The sequence below is a fragment of the Heterodontus francisci genome, chromosome 30 (genome assembly GCF_036365525.1).
Source record: "Heterodontus francisci isolate sHetFra1 chromosome 30, sHetFra1.hap1, whole genome shotgun sequence".
NCBI lineage: Eukaryota > Metazoa > Chordata > Chondrichthyes > Heterodontiformes > Heterodontidae > Heterodontus > Heterodontus francisci.
The window spans coordinates 62496580-62515617 of record NC_090400.1 but is presented as its reverse complement, the minus strand read 5'-3'; the positions used below and the strand labels follow the sequence as shown (position 1 = coordinate 62515617).

At 46.9% G+C, this 19038-nt stretch overlaps 1 protein-coding gene across 4 annotated transcripts in view; it reads left to right on the top strand.

Annotated features, from left to right (window-relative positions):
* poldip2 (polymerase (DNA-directed), delta interacting protein 2) overlaps positions 1 to 19038 on the top strand; it is a 94717-nt gene that overhangs the window by 4356 nt on the left and 71323 nt on the right. For all 4 annotated transcript variants that reach the window (XM_068010826.1, XM_068010825.1, XM_068010827.1 and 1 more), the window contains exons 2-5: positions 13045 to 13126; positions 14668 to 14765; positions 16036 to 16135; positions 18895 to 18970. In XM_068010826.1, the coding sequence (XP_067866927.1) occupies positions 13045 to 13126; positions 14668 to 14765; positions 16036 to 16135; positions 18895 to 18970 (356 nt within the window). The remainder of the gene's footprint in view (positions 1 to 13044; positions 13127 to 14667; positions 14766 to 16035; positions 16136 to 18894; positions 18971 to 19038) is intronic.

The window sequence follows — 19038 nt, the reverse complement described above, 5'->3', positions numbered from 1 at the left end:
GACCCCTTATTTTTAAACAGCGACCCCTAATTCTAGATTCTCCCACAAGGGGAAACATCCTTTCCACATCCACCCTGTCAAGCCCCCTCAGGATCTTATATGTTTCAATCAAGTTGCCTTTTACAAGCCTAGCCTGTCCAATCTTTCCTCATAAGACAACCCACTCATTCCAGGTATTAGTCTAGTAAACCTTCTTTGAACTGCCTCCAATGCATTTACATCCTTTCTTATTTAAGGAGACCAGTACTGAACACCGTACTCCAGATGTGGTCTCACCAATGCCCTGTGTAACTGGAGCATAACCTCCCTACTTTTGTATTCAATTCTCCTCGCGATAAACAGTAACATTCTATTAGCTTTCCTAATTACCTGCTGTACCTGCATACTAACCTTTTGAAATTCATGCACTAGGACACCCAGATCCCTCTGCATCTCTGAGCTCTGCAATCTCTCACCATTTAGATAATATGCTTTTTTTAAATTCTCCCGGCCAAAATGGACAATTTCCCACTTTCCCACATTGTACTCCATTTGCCAGATCTTTGCCTACTCACTTAACCTATCTATATCCCTTTGCCTTATGTCCTCTTCACAACTTACTTTCCTACCTATCTTTGTGTCATCAGCAAATTTAGCAACCATACCTTCGGTCCCTTCATCTAAGTCATTTATATAAATTGTAAAAGTTTGAGGCGCCAGCACAGATCCCTGTGGCACACCACTTGTTACATCTTGCCAGAGTTAATGAACCGATGAAAGGTCACAGATCTGAGACCTTAACTCTGTTTCTCTCTCCACTGATGCTGCCAGAACTGCTGAGTATTTCCAGCATTTTCTGTTTTTATCTCAGATTTCCAGCATCTGCAGTATTTTGCTTTTAGATTAGATTTGTAGTCCTGATTTTACTGAACTTAACCCTATGCTTTTACAGCAGCAGTTTGTGTGAATACCAAAATGTTTTCCTGTGGTATTAGCAATGACGCGTATTATTGTCTGCCCCTGACATGGGTACACATAACGTGATTGGAAGTGTGGTCACATTACGCTGTTCTGAGCTGTAGTGCTGGGGTGCTGCTGATTCTGCCCAGTAGCAGATCAATGGTCTACTGAGGAGGGGAATTTACAAGAATGTTGCCAGGGCTTAAAAGTTGCAGCTATGATGAACGATTTGATTGACTAGGGTTGTTTTCCTTAGAATAGAGGAGACTGAGGGGTGACTTAATTGAAGTGTACAAAATTATGAAGGGCCTAGATAGAGTAGACAGGAAGGTCCTGTTTCCCCAAGCGGAGAGGTCAATTACTAGGGGCACAGATTTAAGGTGATTGGTAGAAGGATTAGAGGGGACATGAGGAAAAGCGCTTTCACCCAGAGGATGATTGGTATCTGGAATTCACTGCCAGGAACGGTGGTGGAGGCAGAAACCCTCAATTCTTTTAAAAGGTACCTGGACATAAAAGCCTGCTCGGGTATAAAATTAAAAGCAGACCCGAGCCTGACCTGACCACAGCCAAACCGAACCCAACTGGAGTCTGAGTCCTTGAATTTTTTTTCATTCCCGACCTGAATATCGCTAAAATACAATAATGCATTTATTTATAAAATACGGAACCAGTACAGTCCGGCCCAACCCGAGCCCGAATGCTGGACACAAAATAAAGACTCGACCCCACCTGACCCCGACGCATGTAGTCTGGTTCGGGTCGGGTAGCCAGGCTTTACTTGGACATGCACCTGAAGTGCTGTAACCTGCAAGGCTATGGACCAAATGCTAGAAGGTGAGATTAGATTGGGCGGTTAGTTTTTTCAGTCAGCATGGACCTGATGGCCTCTTTCTGTGCTGTAATTTTTCTATGGGAAGGGGAAGTTACGTTAAGAACAGACTTAGCTTGCACTCACTTTCCCTCCTGATAACACAACTTTTTTTTTATTCATTCATGGGATGTGGGCATCGTTGGCCAGACCAGCATTTATTGCCCATCTCTAATTGCCCTTGAGAAGGTGGTGGTGAGCTGCCTTCTTGAACTGCTGCAGTCCATTTGGGGTAGGTTCCACAGTGCTGTTAGGAAGGGAGTTCCAGGATTTTGACCTAGTGACAGTGAAGGAACGGCGACATAGTTCCAAGTCAGGATGGTGTGTGACTTGGAGGGGAACTTGCAAGTGGTGGTATTCCCATGCATTTGCTGTCCTTGTCCTTCTAGTTGGTAGAGGTCGCGGGTTTGGAAGGTGCTGTCTAAGAAGCCTTGGTGCATTGCTGCAGTGCATCTTGTAGATGGTACACACTGCTGCCACTGTGCGTCGGTGGTAGAGGGAGTGAATGTTTGTGGATGGGGTGCCAATCAAGCAGGCTGCTTTGTCCTGGATGGTGTCGAGCTTCTTGAGTGTTGGAGCTGCACCCATCCAGGCAAGTGGAGAGTATTCCATCACACTCCTGACTTGTGCCTTGTAGATGGTGGACAGGCTTTGGGGAGTCAGGAGGTGAGTTACTTGCCTCAGGATTCCTAGCCTCTGACCTGTTCTTGTAGCCACGGTATTTATATGGCTACTCCAGTTCAGTTTCTGGTCAATGGTAACCCCTTGGATGTTGATAGTGGGGGATTCAGCGATAGTAATGCCGTTGAATGTCAAGGGGAGATGGTTAGATTCTTTCTTGTTGGAGATGGTCATTGCCTGGCACTTGTGTGGCGCGAATGTTACTTGCCACTTATCGGCCCAAGCCTGGATATTGTCCATGTCTTGCTGCATTTCTACACAGACTGCTTCAATATCTGAGGAATCACGAATGGTGCTGAACATTGTGCAATCATCAGTGAACATCCCCACTTCTGACCTAATGTTTGAAGGAAGGTCATTGATAAAGCAGCTGAACATGGTTGGGCCTAGGACACTACCCTGAGGAACTCCTGCAGTGATGTCCTGGAGCTCAGATGATTGACCTCCAACAACCACAACCATCTCCCTTTGCGCTAGGTATGACTCCAGCCAGCGGAGGGTTTCCCCCCTGACTCCCATTGACCTCAGTTTTGCTAGGGCTCCTTGATGCCATACTCGGTCAAATGCTGCCTTGATGTCAAGGGCAGTCACTCTCACCTCAGCTCTTGAGTTCAGCTCTTTTGTCCATGTTTGAACCAAGGCTGTAATGAGATCAGGAGCTGAGTGACCCTGGCAGAACCCAAACTGAGCGTCACTGAGCAGGTTGTTGCTAAGCGAGTGCCGCTTGATGACACCTCCCATCACTTTACTGATGATTGAGAGAAGGCTGATGGGGTGGTAATTGGCTGGGTTGGACGTCCTGCTTTTTGTGTACAGGACATACCTGGGTAAATTTCCTCATTGCAGGGTAGATGCCAGTGTTGTAGTTGTAGCTGTACTGGAACAGCTTGGCTAGGGGCGCGGCAAGTTCTGGAGCACAGGTCTTCAGTACTATTGCTGGAATATTGTCAGGTCCCATAGCTTTTGCAGTATCCAGTGCCTTCAGTCGTTTCTTGATATCACGCGGAGTGAATCGAATTGGCTGAAGTCTGGCATCTGTGATGCTGGGGACTTCAGGAGGAGGCCGAGATGGATCATCAACTCGGCACTTCTGGCTGAAGATTGTTGCAAATGCTTCAGCCTTATCTTTTGCACTGATGTGCTGGGCTCCCCCATCATTGAGGATGGGGATATTTGTGGAGCCACCTCCTCCAGTTAGTTGTTTAATTGTCCACCACCATTCACGCCTGGATGTGGCAGGACTGCAGAGCTTAGATCTGATCCGTTGGTTATGGGATCGCTTAGCTCTGTCTATCGCATGCTGCTTATGCAGTCTGGCATGCAGATATGCCGGGCCATGAGGTTACAGATTGTGGTTGAGTACAATTCTGCTGCTGCTGATGGCCCACAGCGCCTCATGGATGCCCAATTTTGCATTGCTAGATCTGTTCAAAATCTATCCTATTTAGCACGGTGGTAGTGCCACACAACACGATGGAGGGTATCCTCAATGTGAAGACGGGACTTCGTCTCCACAAGGACTGTGCGGTGGTCACTCCTACCAATACTGTCATGGACACAAGCATCTCCGGCAGGCAGATTGGTGAGGACGAGGTCAAGTATGTTTTCCCCTCTTGTTGGTTCCCTCACCACCTGCCGCATACCCAGTCTAGCAGATATGTCCTTTGGAACATGTCTTAATAGCTGTCATTTAAAAAAAAAAATGCTTTAGGTTGTGTCTTCTGACTGATAATTGCACTACTGTGTCCTACTTCCTGCCCCTGCACACCCCCTCCCCACCACACCAATCTCCCCTGCCTCAGCTCTGTGCTCTGCCCCTTGGTCCCTGTAATTGACTACTTAGATGTGTGAGAATGTGCATAGGAAACTGTCCTGTATTTTGTGCTGCCTTTGGCTTGGCAAGCTGCTAACAGTCACTCTGTTCAACATGAAACTGATTCTTTATACACTAGTCATTCTACAAAAAATCTCCGACCAAAAGTGTTGGGAAGAATGTGGCCATTTTTACTTAAAAACTGAGGTCCCTCAAAAATTCTACCCCCTTCTCAGCCATAGAGGCCAATGCATGACATTAGTGAGATGTGGGTCAGTTCTGTAAAGCACTAAAAGAGATACAGGCAACATTCGGTTCCAAAGGGGCTGAGGCAGTTTGAATGAGGGGTGGGCATTAGCTCAGCAGCACTTGCACCCTTTGCCTCTTGTCAAAGGAACTGAGCAGGCTAATGTTTAACTGATTAGACTGTGCCAAGAAGCTGCTGCATGCAGTCTCCATGCTGCAACAATCTGTATGACCTTTTCCTGTGTCTGCTTACATTAATCTGCAGTATTAAATATCAGCATTTTAATGTTTTTTGTTTCCTCTTGTTAAGAATCAGGCAGCTCTGGGCTCTCTCTGGATGGTGTCACAGGATCTTTAAGCTTGAATCAAGAATTTTTAGGTTTGAACCCATAGTCTAGGCTGACACTCCAGTGCCAGGACTGAGGGAGTGCTGCACTCAGAGGTGCCGTCTTTCAGGTGAAACCGAGGCCCCGTCTGCCCCCTCAAGTAAAAGATACCACAGCTACTATTTGAAGATGAGCAGGGGAGTTCTCCCTGGTGTCCTGACCTGTACTGAACCCTCAACCAACATCACTAAAACTGATCATCTGCTCATTATCACATTGCAGTTTGTGGGATCTTGCTGTGTGTAAATTGGCTGCTGCGTTTCACTTCAAAAGTACTTCATTGGCTTTCGAGGGCTTTAAGATGTTCTGTGGTGCTGGAAAGTACTATAGAAAAATAAGGTTTTCTTTTCTTTTTCTTTTTTACCTTAACCACCAGAATAGACAGATGGGCCCTTGGTAGAAAGTGCTGTAAATACTCAGCAGGTCAGGCAGCATCTATGGAGAGAGAAACAGAATTAACCTTTCCATTAACTGTGCTTCTCTCTCCACAGATGCTGTCAGACCTGCTGAGTATTTCCAGCACTTTGTTTTATTTCAGATTTCCAGCATCTACAGTATTTTGCTTTTCGCTCATTTGCTGATTGTTTGTATGGGATTAAACTCCCCACTTTCTGATTTGGAAAGAGTGCAATCATTGAGCCAAGCTGACACAGTGAGCAGTTAATGTGTGACCACGAGATCCGAAGCTTCTGATCTGTTAGCCAAATTTTGCAACAAAGTCAACAAACTGTTCACGTTCTACCTGTGAGAGAAATCTCTTGGTTATGCATTGACGCTTTTTAAAATTTGACTTGTACACCATGTGTAAACCTCATGGTTCTCCATCTCCCTCCTCCTCAAAAAAACAGTTTCATAGAATGCTCTGTATGTGCTGCTCCACACTGTCTCATAGTTATACAGCACAAAAACAGGTCCTTCGGCCCATCATGTCAGTGCCGGCCATCAAGCATCTATCTATTCTAATCCCATTTTCCAGCACTTGGCCCGTAGCCTTCTATGCTATGGCATTTCAAGTCATCTAAATACTTCTTAAATATTGTGAGGGTTCCTGCCTCTACCACCCCTTCAGGCAGTGTGTTCCAGATTCCAACCACCCTCTGGGTGCAAAAGTTTTTCCTCAAATCCTCTCTAAACCTCCTGCCCCTTAGCTTAAATCTATGCCCCCGGGTTATTGATCCCTGCACGAAGGGAAAAAGTTTCTTCCTATCAATCTTATCAATGCCCCTCATAATTTTGTATACCTCAATCAGGTCCCCCCTCCGCTTTCTCTGCTCAAAGGAAAACAGCCCTGGCCTATCCAGTCTCTTTACGTAGCTGAAATGCTCCAGCCCAGGCAACATCCTGGTGAACCTGCTCTGCACCCTCTTCAGTGCAATCATATCCTTCCTACTTCCCCCTGGACCATGACCCCACCACCGAACATCAAGCAACTGTCCACAGGACTGTCACTGACCTCATCTCTGGAGATCTTCCCTCTACAGCTTCCAACCTCCTAGTCCCACAACCCCAGACAGCCCGCTTCTACCCCCTTCCCAAAATCCACAAACAGGACGCTCCCGGCAGACCCATTGTTTCAGCCTGTTCCTGCCCCACTGAACTTATTTCTTCCTATCTTGACTCTATTCTCCTCTGGTCCAGTCACTTCCCACCTACATCCGTGACTCTTCTGACGCCCTGTATCATTTTGACCATTTCCAGTTTCCTGGCCCCAACCGCCGCCTCTTCACTATGGATGTCCAATCTCTCTACACCTCCATCCCCCACCAGGACGGTTTGAGGGCTCTCCACTTCTTCCTTGAGCAAAGGCCCAACCAGTCCCCATCCACCACCACCCTTCTCCGCCTGGCTGAAACTGTTGTTACATTGAACAACTTCTCCTTCAACTCCACTTACTTCCTTCAAGTAAAAGGTGTTGCTATGGGTACCTGCATGGGTCCTAGTTATGCCTGTCTTTTTGTGGGATATGTCGAACATTCCTTGTTGCAGTCCTACTCAGGCCCCCTCCCCCAACTCTTTTTCCGGTACATTGATGACTGTATCGGTGCCGTTTCCTGCTCCCGCCCCGAACTGGAAAACATTATTAACTTTGCTTCTAATTTCCATCCTTCTCTCACCTTTGTACGGTCCATCGCCGACATTTCCCTTCCCTTCCTCGACTTCTCTGTCTCCATCTCTGGGGATAGGCTGTCTACTAATATTCATTATAAGCCCACTGACACCCACAGCTACCTCGACTACACTTCTTCGCACCCTGCCTCCTGTAAGGACACCATTCCATTCTCCCAGTTTGTCGTCTCCGACGCATCTGCTCTGATGATGCTACTTTCCACGACAGCGCTTCTGATATGCCTTTTTCCTCAACCGAGGACGACTCCCCCCACTGTGGTTGACAGGGCCTTCAACCGTGTCCAGCCCATTTCCCGCACCTCTACCCTCACCCCTTCCCCTCCCTCCCAGAACTGACAGGATTCCCCTTGTCCTCACATATCCAAGGGATCGTCCTCCGCCATTTCCGCCACCTCCAGCGTGATGCCACTACCAATGCATCTTCCCCTCCCTTCTCCTGTCAGCATTCTGAAGGGATCGTTCCCTCCATGACACCCTCGTCCACTCCTCCATTACCCCCACAACCTCGTCCCCTTCCCATGGCACCTTTCCCTGCAATCGCAGGAGGTGTAATACCTGCACATTTACCTCCTCTCTCCCCGCTATCCAAGGCCCCAAACACTCCTTTCAGGTGAAGCAGTGATTTACTTATACTTCTTTCAATGTAGTATACTGTAGTCGCTGCTCACAATGTGGTCTCCTCTACATTGGGGAGACCAAACGCAGACTGGGTGACCGTTTTGCGGAACACCTCCGCTCAGTCCGAAAGCATGACCCCGAGCTTCCAGTTCCTGGCCATTTCAACACTCCCCCCTGCTCTCATGCTCACATCTCTGTCCTGGGATTGCTGCAGTGTTCCAGTGAACATCAACGCAAGCTCGAGGAACAGCATCTCATTTACCAATTAGGCACACTACAGCCTGCCGGACCGAACATTGAGTTCAATAATTTCAGAGCATGACGGGCCCCCCATTTTACTTTTAATTATATTTTTAGTTATTTTTTTCTCTTTTTATTTTTTGTGTTTATTTTAGTTTGTTCAGTTTGTTTCCACTGTGCCTACCCACTTTTTTTTCCCATGTTTGTGCTTGCGACTGTTCAGTTCTCAGTCCATTAGCACTCTATCTGTACTAATGCTTTGTCTTTCAGCACACCATTAACATATTGTTTGTCTTTGCTCCATGACCTTCTGGTTAGCTATTCTATGACCTTGTCCTATCAACAGCTCCTTTGTTATCTCTTGCCCCACCCCTGCTTTACTTGCTTAAAATCTTTTACATTTCTTATATCTGCCAGTTCTGAAGAAGGGTCACTGACCTGAAATGTTAACTCTGCTTCTCTCTCCACAGATGCTGTCAGACCTGCTGAGTATTTCCAACGTTTCTTATTTTTATTTCACATCCTTCCTATAGTGTGGTGCCCAGAACTGTACACAGTACTCCAGCTGTGGCCTAGCTAGCGGTTTATACAGCTCCATCATAACCTCCCTGCTCTTATATTCTATGCCTTGGCTAATAAAGGCAAGTATCCCATATGTCTTCCTAACCACCTTATCTACCTGTGCTGCTGCCTTCAGTGATCTATGGACAAGTACACCAAGGTCCCTCTGACCCTCTGTACTTCCTAGGGTCCTACCATCCATTTTATATTTCTTTGCTTGTTAGTCCTCCCAAAATGCATCACCTCACACTTCTCAGGATTAAATTCCATTTGCCACTGCTCCGCCCATCTTACCAGCCCATCTATATCGTCCTGTAACTATAGTAATCTCCTCACTATTTACGACACCGCCAATTTTCGTGTCATCTGCGAATTTGCTGATCATACTTCCTGTATTCACGTCTAAATCATTGATGTATACTACAAGCAGCAAGGATCCTAGCACTGATCCCTGTAGTACCCCACTGGTCACTGGCTTCCACTCGCAAAAACAACCTTCGACCATCACCCTCTGCCTCTTGCCACTAAGCCAATTTTGGATCCAATTTGCCAAATTGCCCTGGATACCATGGGCTCTTACCTCCTGAACCAATCTCCCATGCGGGACCTTATCAAAAGCCTTACTGAAGTCCATGTTGACTACATCAACTGCTTTACCCTCATCTACACATCTAGTTATCTCCTCGAAAAATTCAATCAAGTTTGTTGGACACGATCTCCCCCTGACAAAGCCATGCTGACTATCCTTGATTAATCCCTGCCTTTCCAAGTGGAGATTAATCCCGTCCCTCAGAATTTTTTCCAATAGTTTCCCAACCACTGATGTTAGACTCACTGGCCTGTAATTACCTGGTTTATCCCTGCTACCCTTCTTGAATGATGGTACCACATTTGCTGTCCTCCAGTCCTCTGGTACCTCTCCTGTGGCCAGAGAGGATTTGAAAATTTGAGTCAGAGCCCCTGCTATCACCTCCCTTGCCTTACATAACAGCCTGGGATTCATCTCATCTGGGCCTGGGAATTTATCCACTTTTAAGCCCACTAAAACAGCTAATACTTCCTCCCTTTCAATGCTAATTTGTTCAAATATATCACAATCCCCCTCCCTGATCTCTACACCTTCATCGTCCTTCTCCATAGTGAACACAGATGAAAAGTAATCATTTAAAACCTCACCTATGTACTCTGGCTCCACACACAGATTGCCACTTTGGTCCCTAATGGGCCCTACTCTTTCCCTGGTTATCCTCTTGCCCTTAATATACTTATAAGACGCCTTGGGATTTTCTTTGATCTTGCCCGCTAGTGTTTTTTCATGTCCCCTCTTCGCTCTCCTAATTACTTTTTAAGTAACCTCCCTGCACATTCTCCTCTAAGGCCTCCGCTGTTTTCAGTGCTTTGAATCTGCCATAAGACTCCTTTTTTTCCTTATCCAATCCTCTATATCCCTTGACATCCAGGGTTCCCTGGACTTGTTGGTCCTACCCTTCATCTTTACGGGAACATGTTGGCCCTGACCTCTCACTATTTCCTTTTTGAATGACTCCCACTGGTCTGATGTGGACTCTCCTACAAGTAGCTGCTCCCAGTCCACTTTGGCCAAATCCTGTTTTATCACATTGAAATCGGCCTTCCCCTTCTTCGGTACTTTTATCTCTGGTCACTCTATGTCCTTTTCCATTACTACCTTAAATCCTAGAGTTATAGCCACTATCCCCGAAATGCTCCCCCACTGACACTTCTACCACTTGTCCAGCTTCATTCCCTAGGGTTAGGTCCAGTACCGTCCCTTCTCTTGAGGGTATTCTATGTGCTGGCTCAAAAAGCTCTCCTGTATGCACTTTTGAATTCCGCCCTCTTTAAGCCTTTTGCACTAAGACTATCCCAGTTAATATTGGGGAAGTTGAAATCCCCTACTATCATTACCATATTATTTTTACACCTCTCTGAGATTTGCCTACATATTTGCTCCTCTATCTCTCCCTGACTGTTTGGAGGCCTGTAGTACACTCCCAGCCAAGTGATAGCCCCCTTTTTGTTTTTAGGTTCTGCCCATATGGCCTCATTTGAGGAACCTTCTAAGATATCATCCCTCCTTACTGCAGTAATTGACTCCTTGATCAACAGTGCAATGCCACCTCCTCTTTTACACCACCGCCTGTCACACCTGACTATTCTATACCCTGGAATATTGAGCTGCCAGTCCTGCCCTTCCCTCAGCCATGTCTCTGTGATAGCAATAATATCAAATTCCCATGTGTTAATCAATGCCCTCAATTCATCTGCCTTACTAGTAAGACTTCTTGCGTTAAAATAGATGCAATCCAGCCTTGAATTATTCACTTGTGCCTTAACAGGCCTGTATTTGCTCTGCTTTCCAGACTGACTCAGTTTCTCTTCTATATTGGACTGTGCATCACCCCCTACTGTACCTCCACTCTGTATCCCATCCCCCTGCCAAATTAGTTCAACCACCGCTCCCCCCCCACAACAGCACTAGCACTGTGGCACCATGGGTGGCTCAGCTGCACAGGAGGGTAGGAAAAAGAGTGAGACACCCAGTAAGGATGTAGGGCCCATTCCGGTTCAGGTACAACCCGTCCAACTTGTACAGGTCCCACCTTTGCCAGAAACAGACCCAGTGATCCAGGAAACTAAAGCGCTCCCTCCTGCACCATCTCTTCGGCCACACATTCATCTGCTGTATTCTTCTATTCCTATACTCACTAGCACATGGCACTGGGAGTAATCCAGAGATCACAACCTTTGAGGTCCTCTTTAATCTGTTACCTAGCTCCCTAAATTCTTGTTGCAGGACTTCATCCCTCTTTTCACCTATGTCGTTGGTACCAATGTGAACCACGATCTCTGACTGTTCACCCTCCCCCTTCAGAATGTCCTGCAGCCGCTCCGTGACATCCTTGACCCTAACACCAGGGAGGCAACATACCATCCTGGAGTCATGTTTGCGGCCACAGAAACGCCTATCTGTACCCCTTACGATAGAATCTCCTATCACTATAGCGCTCTCAGTCTTTTTCACCCCCTCCTGTGCAGCTGAGCCACCTGTGGTGCCACAGACGTGGCTCTTGCTGCATTCCCCTGAGAAGCCATCTCCCCCAACAGTATCCAAAACAGAAAATCTGTTGGAGAGGTAGATGTACCCAGGGGACTCCTGCACTACCTGCCTAGCTCTTCTACTCTGCCTGGCAGTCACCCATTTCCTTTCTGCCTGTGCAGTCTTTACCTGCGATGTGACTACCTCCCTGTATGTGCGATCCACGATGATCTCAGCCTTGCGGATGCTCCACAGTGTCTCCAGCCGCCCCTCCAGATCCGAAGCGCGGATTTCGAGTAGCTGCAGCTGGAGACACCTCCTGCACACGTGTTCACCCTGGACACTGGAAGTGTCCCTGACTTCCCACATTGCACAGGAGGAGCACTCCATGCTGCTGAGCTGACTTGTCATGTCTTACCCTTAATTTACTGCCTTAAACTACCCAAAAATTAGATTATTTACATGAGGGGCCTACCTACTACATTAAAAAAAAACTGGAGACCATACTTGCTAAGCAGCTGTGCAACCCTTTGGAATTGCTGTGTCCTTCAACAAACATATTAAACTAAAAATCTGTTCAGGAAAATGTCCTTTATTTTTTAATCTTGCTGCAACGGGTTATTTTTAGAAATTTGTTTTCTGGATGTGGGCGTTGCTGGCACGACCACCATTTATTCTCCATCCCCAATTGCCATTGAGAAGGTGGTATTGAGTGACTGCCTTGAACTGCTGAAGTCCATGTAGTAAAGGTGCTTGCGCAGTGCTGTTAGGTAGGGAGCTCCAGGATTTTGACCCAGTGACAATGAAGGAACATCCAACATACATCCAAGTCAGGATGGTATGTGGCTTGGAGCTGATAGTGTTCCCACAGTACTGCTGCTGCTGTCCTTCACTGGTAGACGTCATGGGGTGGTGGGGGATGCTGTTTAAGTAACCTTGGTGAGTTGCTACAGTTGTCCTGTACATGCTGCAATCAGTGTGCCGGTGGTGGATAAGATGGATATTGAGTCCTGTGGTGGGGTCACTGATACAGCAAACCATTCTGACCTGCATGGGAGAGTGGATATATGGAAAAAAAAACCTCCAGGGAGCCAGTTTGCTCATGGTCATTTAAAGTGAGCTGGATTGATATTTATTGAGAAGGAGGGTCGAGTGAAATAGAGAAATTACCAGCACTGTTTAAGAGGGTGGGGAAGGAAACCAATGCTCCTTAAAGTGGGAGATCAACAGATATTTGAGGGGAGTCCACAGTTAAATAATTAGATGTGGGCTGTGGATTGAGCGGATTGATGAGTCAAACATGCTTTCTCACTGGACTAAGCATCGCTAAGGCACTGCTGTTTGGATACTTGAAACTCACTAAAATGATAGTGTAAATCTCAGGAACCTGTGCTGGGGAAAAAGTGTGGCCCAATCGAGTGGTATGTAGATCACTGGCAGACTGCAGAGTCTCTGTCCGACAGTCTGGATCTATTCTGAAATCGGAATTTTTATGTTTTCCCAGGAATCGCCCCGAAGGCAAAGTGTTGGAGCCAGTCGGAGTGTTCGAGGCGCTCAAACAGCAGGGAAAATATGAAACGGGTCAAGTAAGAAACCAGATTATACTGTGAAGTGACTGCTGACCCGGGGTGGGGTGGGGGTGGAAACAGACCCTCCTCGGGACCCTGGGTGGGGTAGGGTGTGGACAGACTCACCTTTGTGGGTAGGGATGGGGACGGATCCTCCCTGGGAGCCTGGGTGGGGATGGACCCTCCCTGGCGGGGGCGGGGGTAGAGAATGAGGACAGACCCTCCCCAGGGACGCTGGGTGGGGTAGGGTGGGGACGGACCCGCCCTGGGCGGTGGGGATGGACACCCCTGCCCTGATCCCGCCAGTGGAACAGGTTGCTGAGAGCTGCTGTGACTGTTTTCAATCTTTTTCTGTCCTTGCTCCTCCCACAGTATGGCAACTGAAATCCAGAATTCACTTTTAGTTATAGGTTGAAGTTCCCTTCCCCTCTGTCGGAACTCAGACTTTCCTCTGCCGCACTTTGTGGCACAGAATGTTGGTCTCGGCACATTTGCTGCTTGTCTATGTGCTGTGCAGGTCTGTACTGAATGAGCTGTTCTCTGCCCTCTCCTTGGTGTTTAAAATAGAGAGGGAATCTCGTTGAAACATAAGCTTCTGAGAATATTTGACAGGGTAGATGTTGGGAGAGTCTAGCACTAGAGTTTACATTCTCAGGAGGAGAGGTTTGACTATTTAGGACTAAGATGAGGAGAAATCTCTTCACTCGGGGTTGTGAATCTTTGGAATTCTCTGTCCCAAAGGACTGTGGATGCTCAGTCATTGAGTATATTCAAGACAGATCAATTTTTGAGCTCTCAGAAATCAAGGGAGATGGGGCTCGGACAGGGGATGTGGTAGTATAGTGATAATGTTATGGGCTCGTACTCTGGGCGACTGTACTAATGATTGAGCGATATGAGTTCAAATCCCACCATGGCAACTGGGAGAATTTAAATCCAACTAATTAATAAATCTTGAATAAAATGGTAGTCTCATTAATAATGATGATGAAACTATCGGATTATCGTAAAAACCCATCTAGTTCACTAATGTTCTTTAGGGAAGGAAATCTGCCGTCCTTACCTGGTCTGGCCTACATATGACTCCAGACCCACAGCAATATAGTTGACTCTTAACTGCCCTCTGAAATGGCCTAGCAAGCCACTCAGTTGTAACAAACCACTACAAAGATAAAGCATTGTGGGTGTACTTACACCATCAACTGCACCAGTTCAGGAACATAGGACTTAGGACGTCAGTGACCCCACCACAGGACTCAATATCCATCTTATCCACACTGATTGCAGCATGTACAGGACAACCGCAGCAACTTACCAAGGTTATTTAAACAGCATCCTCCACTTGCCAGCAATTCTCCCATCCCATGGATGAATAAAAACAAAAAGTGGAGTTGAGGTATAAGATCAGCCTTCATCTTATTGAATGGCAGAGCAAGCTCGAGGGGCTGAATGGCCTACTGTTTCTTATGTTACGCCCAGGCCCGGACTACAGTTCTGGGAGTAGCTTCAGCCTGGATTACAGGAGGAGGCTCTGACCTTTTCTTGTCCTCTCCCTGCAGCTATTTCTGCACAGCGTGTTTGGTTACCGAGGGATCGTCCTGTTCCCCTGGCATGCCAGGCTATATGACCGAGATGTGGCATCTTCCAGCCCTGATAGGTAAGAGATGACTGTCCTCGAGCTGCTTGTTGGTGTTACTGGTTTTTGTCTTGCTCAATAAACTTAAATATTAAAGCTAGTGGGAAGTTTATCAGGATTCCTAAATGATATGCTGTGGTTTCTATTGGCTTTCATTTTCCAGTTAAGGTGTCTTCAATTTCATATGATTGTGCCACATTTTATCCACAGCCTGGGTGGGCATCATACTGCATTATGCTAGTATGTGAGCTGTTAACTTATCTATGGGGAGTTACAGGGCTCCCCAGTAGTTCAGTGAGTTTACACAATGAATAACTTGGCCAAATAGGCCAGGGAATTCTGGGTTTTAGCTCTGATCTGTGTTGGGTTGGCTGCTGTGAGCTGTGGTGGTGGCAGGCACATCATAATCAAACTCAACACCCCTGAGCTCAGCTGGTTAAGGCAATGAATAGCAGAGCCATATAGACCAGGAATGCTCCAGGTTCAACCATGGACAGTGCTGCATTAGTGGTGGATGTGCTACAGTGGCCTTGAATGATGCCATTGAAGCTGCATCACTGCAGTGAATAAACACCATGAGGGAGGGGGAAACTGCTGGGGAAAGAAACTGGTGTATGTGAGGGGTGGTTGGGGCCAGTGTGGGGTCCGGCCCATGCCTGGCGCAGGGGGCCAGCGTGGGGTCCGGCCCATGCCTGGCGCAGGGGTCCTTTTGGGAACTGGACAGTGTTGCCAAGGAATCTTTTGAAGGTCACTGCCCAATTTGATTGGCAGCGTCAGATGGTGCAGCCGCAACCATTTGCAAAGGAGGGAATGAAATGAGGCTAAGTAATTTGTTTCAGAATTGATATTAAACATCTGCACCATGAATTTCTCCTGACTGGCCACCGTGACTTTAACAGAAGTTTGATAAATCCCTGGAGGAATGTATAAACAAAGTTTCTCCTGAAGTTATGCTGGCTGATCAGGGGAATCCAGCAGAAATTCAAGGCACTGGTGTCTAAGCCTAGAGTGAGACTGCATCATTGGTTTAGGGACACAAGGGAACCTGTTTATTTTTCTAAATACTTTCACCATGTTTCCCATTGTTTTGAAATGTTTTTGCTGTGTTACCTGGGCCCTGACCCACTCTTCAGTCAGTCTGACAATCTCCTGTCCCCTTTGTCCAGAGCAGTGCTATGGAGGTATATCCTTGAGGCTTGTAGTGGGAGCAAGGGGTGTTAGAGTTTAATATTCCCCATCTGCATGCAGCAACTGAATGAATTAACCCTTTGTGTGTCTCTCTCTCTCGCAGTAAAACAGAAAATTCAGGAACTCAAGGTTCCAAAGAGGTCAAAGGCAAAACACACACCTACTACCAGGTGTTGATTGACACCAGGGACTGCCCTCATATAGTAAGTGTGAACGTCTACACACCAGCAGCGGGGGAGGGGATTACTTATCCAGGGCAGTTCTGCTGGAGGTTTCTGTGTGTGAAGGTATATTCTGAAAAGACCAAGGGGCAAAGTTGCGACTCTCCAGGGAAACCCCTGGATGATGGAGTTTCCAGAATGTTCTCAGCCATAGACAAATCTCATGATCTCTGGACTCCAAATGGAGATCATTTGTGAGGCAGAAGAGAAGGACGGTAGAGAGAAAGCAGGGAACTATAGACCAGTCAGCCTGACATCGGTAGTGGGGAAAATTCAAGAATCCATAATCAAAGATTTTATAGCAGAGCACTTCTACAGTGGTAGAATCAGGCAGAGTCAGCATGGATTTACAAAAGGGAAATCATGCTTGACAAATCTGCTAGAATTCTTTGAGGATGTAACTAGTAGAGTTGATGAGGGGGAGCCAGTGGATGTGGCTTATTTGGACTTTCAGAAGGCTTTCGACAAAGTCCCACATAAGAGATTAGCATGTAAAATTAAAGCACATAGGATTGGGGGTAGTGTGTTGCGATGGATAGAAAATTGGTTGGCAGACAGGAAACAAAGATTAGGAATAAATGGGTCTTTTTCCGAATGGCAGGCAGTGACTAGTGGGGTACCGCAGGGATCGGTGCTAGGACCCCAGCTATTCACAATATGTATTAATGATTTAGATGAGGGAACTAAATGTAATATCTCCAGATTTGCAGATGACACAAAACTGGGTGGGAGGGTGAGTTGTGAGGAGGAGGAGCAGAGGGGCTTCAGGGTGATTTGGACAAGTTGAGTGAGTGGGCTAATGCATGGCAGATACAGTATAATGTGGATAAATGTGAGGTTATCCACTTTGGTAGCAAAAACAGGAAGGCAGATTATTATCTGAACGGCTATAAACTGAGAGAGGGGAATATGCAGCGAGACCTGGGTGTTCTCGTACACCAGTCGCTGAATGTAAGCATGCAGGTGCAACAGGCGGTAAAAAAGACAAATGGTATGTTGGCCTTCATAGCGAGAGGATTCGAGTACAGGAGCAGGGATGTCATGCTGCAATTATACAGGGCCTTGGTGAGGCCACACCTGGAATATTGTGTGCAGTTTTGGCCTCCTTATCTGAGGAAGGATGTTCTTGCTATCAAGGGAGTGCAGCTAAGGTTTACCAGACGGATTCCTGGGATAGTGGGACTGACGTATGAGGAGAGATTGAGTCGGTTAGGATTATATTTGCTGGAGTTCAGAAGAGTGAGGGGGGATCTCATAGAAACCTATAAAATTCTAACAGGACCACACTACCAGAAGGACGTGGAGGCTTTGGAGAGGGTACAGAAGAGATTTACCAGGATGTTGCCTGGTCTGGAGGGCATTAGCTGCGAGGAGAGGTTGGATAAACTTGGATTGTTTTCACTGGAACGACGGAGGTGGAGGGGTGACATGATAGAGGTTTACAAAGTTATGAGCGGCATGGACAGAGTGGATAGTCAGAAGCTTTTTCCCAGGGTGGAAGAGTCAGTTACGAGGGGACATAGGTTTAAGGTGAGAGGGGCAAAGTTTAGAGGGGCTGTGCGAGGCAATTTCTTTACCCAGAGGGTGGTGAGTGCCTGGAACTTGCTGCCGGGGGAGGTGGTGGAAGCAGGTACGATAATGACATTTAAGAGGCATCTTGACAAATACATGAATAGGATGGGAATAGAGGGATACGGTCCCCGGAAGTGCAGTAGGTTTTAGTTTAGGCAGGCATCAAGATCGGTGCAGGCTTGGAGGGCCGAATGGCCTGTTCCTGTGCTGTATTGTTCTTTGTTCTTTGACTTGACAGGGTAGATGCAGGAAGGATGGTCCCGATGGTGGGGGAGTCCAGAACCAGGGGTCATAGTATAAGGATACGGGGTAAACCTTTAAGGACTGAGATGAGGAGAAATTTCTTCACCCAGAGAGTGGTGAGCCTGTGGAATTCGCTACCACAGAAAGCAGTTGAGGCCAGAACATTGTATGTTTTCAAGAAGGAGTTAGATATAGCTCTTGGGTTTAAAGGGATCAAAGGGTATGGGGAGAAAGTGGGAACAGGTTATTGAGTTGGATGATCAGCTATGATCCCTATGGCCTACTCCTCCTATTTTCTATCTTACAGAGCTGTTTCCTAAACATTGTGCATAATTGTATAAAAAATCTTTCTGTCGCTCCCGATACCACTGTGCGGGTAAAGGTGGTACTAACGCATACAGAACAGGAGGATCCCAGGGTCTGGTTTAGTTGCTGTTGGTCAGGGCTTCTGTTGCTGATCGCTGTTCAGTGAGTCCTGGCAATTATCTGTGTACAGAGAAGGTAAGGCTTAGGTCTGACAATCCATCCACAGTGGACTATTCAGCTATGCCTCCACTCTGGATTTAAACAGAAAGACTGACGGCATGGGCAAAGTTTTAGGGAGTGAGCAGCACCTGAGGAGCTGTAGCCCAGCAACTTCAGGGCAGTCGGGGGAGTGGTGAGATTTGGGGGGTGCTGGGGGATGCGAGAATTACAGTTAGGGGATGCTTTGTGGATGGGGGGCAATCAGTGTTTGTTGGATTCAGTTTGCAACACAATACAGTGAGCCGACCTGAATTAGCTAAGGGGTAATTATTTTTCTGTTGTATTCAGCTAACGCCTTGCTGGTGTTAATATATCTTCATTGTGATGCCAATAGCAGTAGCTCAACTGCTGTTACCTTGTGTTTAGCTCCCAGTGATTGAATGTGTGCTTTTCTGTTGTAGTCTCAGAGGTCACAGACTGAAGCAGTGACCTTTCTCGCTAACCATGATGACAGCAGAGCCCTTTATGCTATTCCAGGTAAATGCTGTTTTTTTTTTGTGGTGTAAAACCAGGAGGGCCCCAGGTTTGATCATGGCTCTTATATT